This window comes from Theobroma cacao, chromosome 8 (genome assembly GCF_000208745.1).
Source record: "Theobroma cacao cultivar B97-61/B2 chromosome 8, Criollo_cocoa_genome_V2, whole genome shotgun sequence".
Taxonomy (NCBI): domain Eukaryota; kingdom Viridiplantae; phylum Streptophyta; class Magnoliopsida; order Malvales; family Malvaceae; genus Theobroma; species Theobroma cacao.
The window spans coordinates 11,804,885-11,814,548 of record NC_030857.1 but is presented as its reverse complement, the minus strand read 5'-3'; the positions used below and the strand labels follow the sequence as shown (position 1 = coordinate 11,814,548).

The 9,664-nt window shown below is 35.2% G+C and overlaps 1 protein-coding gene across 1 annotated transcript; it reads left to right on the top strand.

Moving 5' to 3' along the window:
• On the top strand, positions 1,056-3,007 carry LOC18592706 (tryptophan aminotransferase-related protein 3). The gene is made up of 5 exons (XM_007019556.2): positions 1,056-1,339; positions 1,454-1,748; positions 1,846-2,138; positions 2,256-2,536; positions 2,652-3,007. The coding sequence occupies exons 1-5, from the start codon at positions 1,056-1,058 to the stop codon at positions 3,005-3,007; spliced, it is 1,509 nt and encodes a 502-aa protein (XP_007019618.2).

Here is a 9,664-nt window from a genome sequence, read left to right as displayed (position 1 = left end):
TGTAATGTTTAAAATCAAATGCAACTAACAAGGAATACTTTGAATGAAGAATTATTTGGAAACAAAATAGGGTAATAAAGAGTATGATCGATGTTCCTCTCAGTTTATTTTTATAGTTAATTAGGCCTAAGAGCAAGTAAAACAAACAATTAATTAATTAGAAACTCGAATAATATTATACCAATAAAACTTTTTTCCCACTTGTTAAAACGAATTTCGTCAATTGAAAGTAGCATTTTATATCTTATTACTAATTAAGCTAACCAGTTGAAACTAAGCAACAACCGCCCAACTTATAAGGTTAAAATGAAAAGATAGATCCAGATTTACTACCGGTGAGATAGAATAGAAAAAGTTCAAATTGCTAAGTGAAAGCTCAAGAATAGATTTTAATCTCGAACATAACACATAGAGTTCAAGGTACAGGGTAACGTAACATGCGCATATTGCTAATATATTAATCTCTCTACCTAATTCTTTTTTGTTTTTACTCATAGACCAGTACGGAAAAAACCTGAAGGAAGAAATTATTTATATCTAGTTGGGTAAAGGGGAATTAATAAATTTAAAAGAGAGACAGGAAAGCTATAGGATTCTTCCGGATAAGTTTCGTTTTGTGAATTAATTAAGCTCTCAAACCAACAGTGACTAGGTAACCTTCCTAGGACCTTTCGAAGTTAACAAAGTTTTCTTCATTTCTTGAGAACTTATGTCTGACTACTACAAGGTTTCAGATTATATACTATACCTAGAATTTAGTATGTAAATACAATTAATTAATTATATAGGAGCAATTATGTATTATAATAGTCTACTTGTGTTTTCCTAGGTGCATGGAGTCATCAGTACTTTATTTGTCTTATTTCGAACAATTAAACCGCGTTTGAACCTCGAGGGTGTTGCAAATTTTAATAATCAAAGTTTGTTTTCCATCTTAAACGTGATCTTAATCAGTAGCAGCCGCAGCATCATTGCTACAACTATATAAAGCAGCTATTCGTTCTGCCCATGACACAAACTTAGGACTAAAACGGTAAAAACAAAAAGGCAAAAGCATGGCTAAGATTACTAGCTTCAAGTATACAATTTTTCTAAGTTGTTCCTCGATACTTAATCTGTTATTTTTTAGCCACTACCTCCATGGCGGGATGGAGCAAAGTTACACTAAAAATGCTGCCGCAGAAGCTGAGGCTGTGGCAGCCATCTCATGCTCAGGTCATGGAAGAGCTTTCTTGGATGGATCAATTCTTCATGGAAAACATGTTTGTGAGTGCGATGCATGCTATGGAGGCCCTGACTGCTCTGACTTCTTACCTGATTGTATCGCTGACGCAGATAGGTAATTGACTACTCTTTCAATCGCAGAGGAATATGAACTTTGTTAAGCTGTCAGTACTATGGGAATCTTGTACCAATAATGTTATTACCATTGTTGTTAACTTATTCTTTGCAGTGGAGATCCTATGTTCTTAGAACCCTTTTGGCGGAAGCATGCAGCTAGTAGCACCATTGTACTTCCTGGATGGCATCGCATGAGCTATGAATTCAATGATGGTTCTCTCATCTCGAAAGAGCTCGAGACTCAAATTAGGAAACTTCATGCAGTTATTGGAAATGCAGTCACTGATGGAAGGTTCATCATTTTTGGTGCTGGTGCTACCCAACTTCTTCATGCAGCAGTGCATGCCCTCTCCTCTAATGATCCATCTTCACCTACAATAGTCGTAGCATCAACCCCATACTATCCGGTAAGCTTGGAAACCCATAAATTTCGTAGCTTTTGATATACTATTTAATTGTCATTAATTATCACGTAATTAAATTTGCAATTATACTATGTTACAGGTTTACAGGGAACAAACTGAGTTTTTCAACTCTGAGGATTATAAGTTCAAAGGAGATACTTCATTGTACAAGAATGAAAGAGATTCTCAAGGGAACTTTATCGAGCTTGTGACTTCCCCAAACAATCCTGATGGCCAATTAAAGAAGGCAGTTCTTCAAGGCCCATCTGTGAAGACAATTCATGATCTTGCCTATTATTGGCCACATTATACACCTATCCCAGCTCCAGCAGATGAAGATCTCATGATATTCACTCTCTCCAAGCTTACTGGACATGGCGGAAGCAGATTTGGGTAAGAATCTTTTCTACTATTCTGATGATTTTAGATATGGAAATACTCAATTACTTCCAAAGCCTTTTGGGGGTGCAATAAGTTACTCAATCGTGCTATTGGGGTTTGCTTATGCAGATGGGCAATATTAAAAGATGAAACCGTCTATCAAAGGATGTTAATATATATGAGTCTAAGCACCTATGGGGTTCCTCGAGAGACTCAACTAAGGGTTTTGAAGCTGCTAAAAGTAGCCCTTGAAAGAGAAGGAAAGGAAATGTTTGACTTCGGATACAAAACAATGAGGAACCGCTGGAGAAAGTTGAGCGAAACTATGTCAATGTCCAAACGATTTTCAATCCAGGAACTTGAGCCTAAACGCTGCTCTTTCCACCAAAAAGTCAGGGAACCTTCTCCAGGTAATCATTAACCCTTTTCCCATCATATATAATAAAATGAAATATTCCTGTGGTGGGTGATAATTAATTAATTTCTGAACTTCTAAACCTAACGAGTAGTTTGTTCTCATGGCAGCTTTTGCATGGCTGAAGTGTGAAAGAGAAGAAGATAATGATTGCAACGCGGTGCTGAACTCTGTCAATGTCACCGGACGTGATGGTAGCTTGTTCGGTGATGAAAGCAGATATGTTCGGCTCAGCCTGGTGAAGTGTGAAGATGACTTCGATTTGCTGCTTAAAAGGATGCAAATATTAGTATCTGAAGAAAATGATAGTACCAAAATTATGCCACAGAATAAAACTACTGTAAATCTGTCATCACCACGGTTGAATGCTTGCTCTAACTGGGATCATGTTACTAGCAAATTTCACCTTGAAGAACTCACGACAGATATTCGAGACGGAGCTACCATGCCAGCCTATTTACAGTAGCAGCAGGCTTATACATATAGCAAACCCGGAATTTTGGATTAGGGTGTAAATCTGTAAATGGGCGGGAGGAATGGATATCTAAGTCCCAATTTAGGAAGATATCATTCACTTACTTGTGGTTTTTTCTTTTTTTCTTTGGTACCACTAGGCAAGGGCAGAGTTAGAGCATATTCAAAAACGGGGTTAAATAGAAAGAGACACTTAACAATCAACAAGAACTTTATATATCATCCAATTCCCAGTCATCTAAAAGATCAAATAAAATTCACAAGACATTGGACCTTATTAGCCTTGAGTTACATCATGTTTTGATTTGACAAAATCACAAGTTACCTTAAATTTAATGTCAAGCATTTGAAATTGTCTCAAATATATTTTTAATCCCCTAATATTACTGTTAATATAGAAGTCTCAAAGTGGATTATACTAAGAGAGAGTGAATTGGTATTTATAAAAATTTCTTTGAAAATCTAGGTATTAAGATCAAAACTTTTTCATCCAAAAGTATTTCCTAGCATCGAAAAATTCTCCAACAATAAATCACTAAACACAAAAACAATATACTAAGATAAAATATTTTTCCTAAGTTAAATGCTAGCTATGAAAAGTAAAGAGAAAAATATTTTTCTAAGTGTAAAACAATAATTCAATATAAAACTATTTTCTAAGGCAAATATAAGTAATAAATAATAATGCAAAAAATTAAAGAGAGACACAAAGAATTTATAGTGGTTTGGCTTTTTTGATGCCCACGTCCACTCTCCTAGTAACTAATGAATTTCAATCCACTATCAAGAATTCTTTCTTTTTAATGAGACAAAGTGATCACCTTCACATAATACACAAAGGGATTCTCACTCTTTAACGGTATCAAGCAAAAGCCTTTACAATAGCTTTTACATAGGATTAAGTGATAACCTTTACACAATCCACAAAGGTGTTGACTCCATGTGTTTTTTATGATAACAAAACATTCCCATTCATTGATGTCTAATTACTTTATTTAAGTGTGCAAGACAAAGTTTAAAACCCTTAATATATTTGTTGTTTGGAAGCAAGTCAAGAACGTTGCTTAATTACAATACAAGTTAATCAGTAAAAAAAGCAAAGAAAAAAAGAACCTAATAAAGACAGAACAATGTTAACTAATTGATATGGAGCCTTAATCAGTTAAGAAAAAGTTAGGCGTTATACAAAAGTAAGACAAGAACATCTTAATCAGTTAGCAAAAGACTTAACTGATTAAGAGGGTGTTAGAAGCGAAACACAGAAGCTCACTAATTGATTAAGCAAAGGGGCTAATTGCTTAAAGCTTAAACTTGAAGCATTAGAAGCATCAAAACTCAAAATTCAAAGTGATGTTGATCATCTAAAAATGCCAAACCAAGAGATTCAAAGTTGAAGAATTCTTAATTTGTTGGAGCCCATCTTAATCAGTTAAAGATGAAAAGAGAGAAGCCTCAATCAATTAGTAGGAGCTCTAAACAATTGAAGAATGATTGATGAAAAATAGTGTTAAAAGTTCTTGAAAACATAAGTTATTAATAAGTTAAAATCATCATTAACTGGTTAACATAAAGAAGCAATTTGGAAGTCAGAGAAAGCTTACTTAGTTAAAGCCTGTCATTAACCAGTTAATGAAGCACTGTTTGCACATTTGAATTTAAGCACAAAAAGATAAAATAACGAGTAGAAATTGTTTGTAATGGTTAGTTTCTGTCTTCAACTACTAGAAGTGACTTTTCAAGTTTTTAAAGCTTCTTCAATAGTTAAAAATCATAGAGAAAAGTTCCAAAGAGTTTGAAAGAGCTTAGAAGAGCAAAAACCTTTTCTTTTGCACTTGTACTCCACTCCTATCTTTATGGAAGTGTTTGAATTGAAGCTTGTACAACTTAGATCAGTAAGCTGATCATTTGTACCTCCTTTTATCTTCAATTTCTTGTTTTCTTAAAGTGTGCAAGACATTCTAAGGGGTAGTCTAAGCTAAGGTAAACTTAAGACTTATTGTAAAAGGGTTGAAGCATGGGTTAGAAGCTCACCTTGTAAAAAATTAGTGGAAGCTGTTAATTCCATTGGTTTTAGTAAAGTTGGACTGAAAATCTTTGATTAGGAAAATCAAGGTAATGGATATAGGTCAAAAGAACCGAACCACTACAAATATTATGTTTTGTCCACTTCTCTCAACCTTTTTTTACTTAATGTTCACTAACCTTCACAAGTTCTCAACCATCCATCCTAAATCTTCCAAATGGTTTTCAAATTTCTAGATTTACCTTCAAAATATTTTTAAAGTGCTATTTACCCCCCTCTTCCCCCTCTTGCAGTCTTTTTGGGACCAACATAAGGGGTTCTTATTTTTTAACAAAATCAAGCGATAACCCATGAACAATGGTTTTTAAAGGCTCAACCACAAACTTTCACAAATAGCTTTTCAAGGTTAAGTTAGAACCTTTACAAGATGTATGTACAAATGAGTAATAGCAAAGACTTTCCTCACAAAAGCTAAATGCTAGAGATTTTAGCTTGGGTGTTTTGAGAGTAGAAAAATTAGCTCATATGAAGCAAGTATTCAACTTTGTAAGTTTGGTAAAATACTAAAATGATGCTAAAGAGTGAGGATAAGCTTTTGGAGGTCTATCTAGGGTTTAAAGCTTTGGTTCTAGTTTTTTTTTCTTCAATATGTCTTAAATGAGTCTATTTATAGTTGAGGCAAAGTTTAGAATCGTTAGACACCAGTTTGAATCAAATCTGACCATTGCTGAAGCTTTAGGTTCGACTACAACAATCTTAAGGTCAACTAGGTTCTTCAAATTTCTCAAATTAGGGTTTCCATAGTCGAGTATAACCTTCTTCAAGTCAATCCAACTCTCGAAAGCATGTTTTTTGCAAGTATAAATAGCTATAGTCAACTATGCTTCCTCTATAGTCGACTATGTTTATGTAAAGTCAACATTTTTGTGCTTTTGACTTGTAAAGGTCAAGTATGCTTAAGTCATGGGTCGACTATGTTTGTTTAAAACTTGATTTTCTTGATCTTCTAGAACTAGGTTGACTATAGGCACTCCAAGGTCGACTATGGCTTTATATTCTTTAAGTTTTACTCTTTTTTAGCCTTTAGATCAACTTGAGCTTCTCTAAGATCGACTCTTGACTTGTGTCTTAAGGTTTCCTTAGGTTTTTGGCACTTCTCTCCATTTACTTTTTCCTTCCCTTGTTCCTATAATCACATGACAATTTAAGGCATGTTTGCTTTTGCATTTTTAGTTGCATATGCATTGTTTGAAAGATTATAAGGTGTTTTCTAATGATGCATGGCTTTTCAACCAAATATATAACCTTAGAGGATTAAAAATATATTTGAGACAATTCCAAATGCTTGTCATTAAGTGTTGGTCCCAATAATATGTACTAGAGGGGGGTGAATAGCACAATTTGGCTCTTTCAAAAGTTGTCTCAAAGTCTAGATAAGGGTGAGACAAATGAAGGAATGAAAATACAACAAAAACAGAGTAAACAAGACAACACAATTTAGAGTGGTTCGGTCCAAGACCTACATCCACTACCTTGATTATCCAACCAAGGATTTTCCTAACAAATCCACTAATAACCGGTGAAATTCACAAGCTTTCACCAAGCTTTACAATGGCTTTTACAAGGCTCAACCAAAACCTTTTACACTAGTTTTTCACGAGCTAAACTAAAACCCAACACCTAACTTTTAAAGGCTAAGTTAGAACCTTAACACTTTCAAGCAATCCTAGCTTGAAACAATCACTTAGAGTGACTCCCTCACTCTAAGAATACAAGAAGAGAAGTGAAAGAAAGTACCTATGATTACAAGTTAATCTAAATGGTACACGGTTGAGTGCTGAGTACAAGTACAAAGGATGGGCGTTTAAGTGCAAACAAGTGCTGTGAAGATTTTTTGGTATTTCAACTCTCTATAGCTCAAATTTCATTCAAAACTTTCTAAAAACTTTTTTCTAATTGTTGGAAGACCCTTTTATACTTGAAGAAACATCTCTGATGGCAGTTTGACAGTTTTCTAGCCATTGGAGATAGTTGGAAGTCGGTTATAACCGTTACTCTGTCCTTTAGTGCAGCTTTCAAACTTGCATGCATAATGATCTTAGTCGACTACCCTATATCTTAGTTGGCTAATTTTGTCTCTATTTTTCGCTCCTTGTCTCTAGCAGTTCTGGCAGTAACCACTTAGTCGACTGACTAATTCTTGGTTGACTAAGTTGTCTCTGTTTCTCAAACTCTTCAACCCGTCATTTCTCCAATTTGAATCTTGGCCAACCAACATTCTTCCTTATTCAACTAATGAGCTTCTTCCTTGTTAATCCGTCATGTCTCATTATTTTTATCTCCCTTTTTCTTTTAATATATACTTTGAAGGATTAATTTCATACATTAATTTTCCTGCACACTTAAGTAAAGGTATTAGACACAAATAAATGGGAATGTTTTACTATCATCAAAAACTAATGGAGTCAACAATCCCCCCATTTTTTGATGATGACAAAACATTCCTTGATTAACAGCATAGTGTCTTTTTACTCATTTTAGTTTTCTGCAGAAAATGAGGATTGCTCCCTCTAAGCATATGCTCCCCCTTAGTGTGTGTATATTTATTCCATCCAATTTTATTCTTGTCATATAGAAAATGACATTATACATTTAGAGAATACACATGTGTAGAATTTTGGGTGATTTAGCAATGAATGTTGATAGTTTTTTTTCATAGAACATTCAGCAGGGTTTGTCAACAGCATATAGTCATCAGATTTTGTCTATTCCCTTCATAATTCAGTCAACACTCTATTCACAACATCCATAATTATTTGTAATCCCAAGTTGATCAATTATCAGCATACAACAGCAGCTATCAGCATGCAATTCAATATGGTTTAGCAGCAGATTTTCTTAACAACAGTTAAAATGTCATGGATAGCAGAGTATCAGCAAACATTCAATTTTCAGCAAACAAACATCATAGATATATCAGCATTCATGCCTCACACTACCATATAAACACCAAAATTAAAATTGAGTATTCAAATGCCACAATGACACAAATAGCAATTAATCAAAAGATGTTTCAAAATTACCTCTGAACTATTTTTGCTTCCTATCCCCTATTTTTCTAAGTTCCTACTCCTAATTCATTTTTGCTTTCTTTTTTTTTTCTAAGTTCCTTCTTGGTTCCTCCACCCTAATAATTTTGTTTTATTTATTCTCTAGTTCCTGCACCCCTGGTTTTGCCATTTTACTCCTCTTTTTTGTCAGCATCAAAGGAAGGGGCTTCTATTTATCTGATGTGTCAAAGGGTGAGAACTCAGTGCCATAAAAAGTGTTTAGAGGAAAAGGAGAATGTCACGACCCGGAACCTCCCNGAGAAGGCTCTCGAAAAGGTGATGACTTTCTAAAGGAAGGTTTTGGTGATGACTTGTCTGAGATAGGGACTAGACTCTGAGGAGAAGAGGCTGAAACTGGTCTGAATTTTTCTGCCAACCTAGAAGACTTTCTTCTCTTGAGAAAGGATGTCTTGGTGGCCATAGTCTTCTTTCCCTTGGTTGGTGGTTTTCCCTTTGTTGGTGCTGAGTGGCTTTTTCTTTCCCAGATTTTATCTTTACTTTAGGAGCTGATGCAGGTTTCTTCCCTTTTCCTATATCTCCACCGTCCTTTTGAGTTTCTATCTTAGTAGTGTCTTTTTCAGCTTTTCCCTCTCTAACTATTTGATGAAAAATATCCATACTGGATATTTCTTCTGAGTTGGGAGGGGAGGCCTAGTGTTTCTCAGGAACATGTTTATCCTCGGAAGCTGTCACTTCTGTCTCTTGATCAAATTTGTTCTTGCTCTGGTGTTCAGAAGATGGTGCCTTAGTTGGTTGCTCCACACCAGGATGAGAATCGTTTGCTTGAATGCCATGACCATGAGCAGAAGATCCTTCTGCTTGCAAGGTTGAGCTTTCAGCACCTTGTTGTGTTGGTGCAATACTTAGAGTTTCAAATGTGTTTGTAGCAGCAAGTTTTGAGGACACTTTCTCCTTTCTTTTCAGTTCATTCTCAAATTCAGCTATCCTTTCCTCAATCTTCTATAATCTCATTCCTTGATTAGTGAGCTTACCATCTATCCTCATCAAAAGATTAAAGATTATTTCACTAGAGAATTGGGAGGATGATGCCTTGGTTGGTGCTGGTATAGTAGAGACTTTGGGTGTTCTAGTGAATTTCTGACCATCCAACTTGTATCCCATTTTGATCCAGTTGCCATAGTAAATGGCTTAATCTCTGGTCTTCACCATGTCTATTTCATACCTCTTGGCCTAGACTCCCTTTTTCTGGACAAGGGATGTTATGACAGTTCCATAAGGCAGGTTGACTTTATCAAGTTTGCAAGCTCCTCTCATCTTTTCTATCATGAACCTGCCCATATTCAGAGCAACCCCATTAAAGGCATGTTCCATCAGCCAAAGATCTTGAAGGCTGATGTAACTCAAACTTCCACTTTTGCCTTGAATGTTTGCTGCTATAAGGTAGTGAAAAATCCTAATCTAGGAGCTGATTCTCAGACCTAAATTGCTCTTTAAAGAATACTTTTCCTTTCTCCTGGTGATGATTTCCCATAATGAGGATGAATCATACTTTTCT

Bases quoted from the DNA above. Each gene is read 5' to 3' on its own strand.
- LOC18592706 (XM_007019556.2), top strand. From the start codon at position 1,056: ATGGCTAAGATTACTAGCTTCAAGTATACAATTTTTCTAAGTTGTTCC. The intron at 2,139-2,255 runs GTAAGAATCTTT...TTGCTTATGCAG, and splicing joins CATGGCGGAAGCAGATTTGG to ATGGGCAATATTAAAAGATG. The intron at 2,537-2,651 runs GTAATCATTAAC...TTCTCATGGCAG, and splicing joins AGTCAGGGAACCTTCTCCAG to CTTTTGCATGGCTGAAGTGT.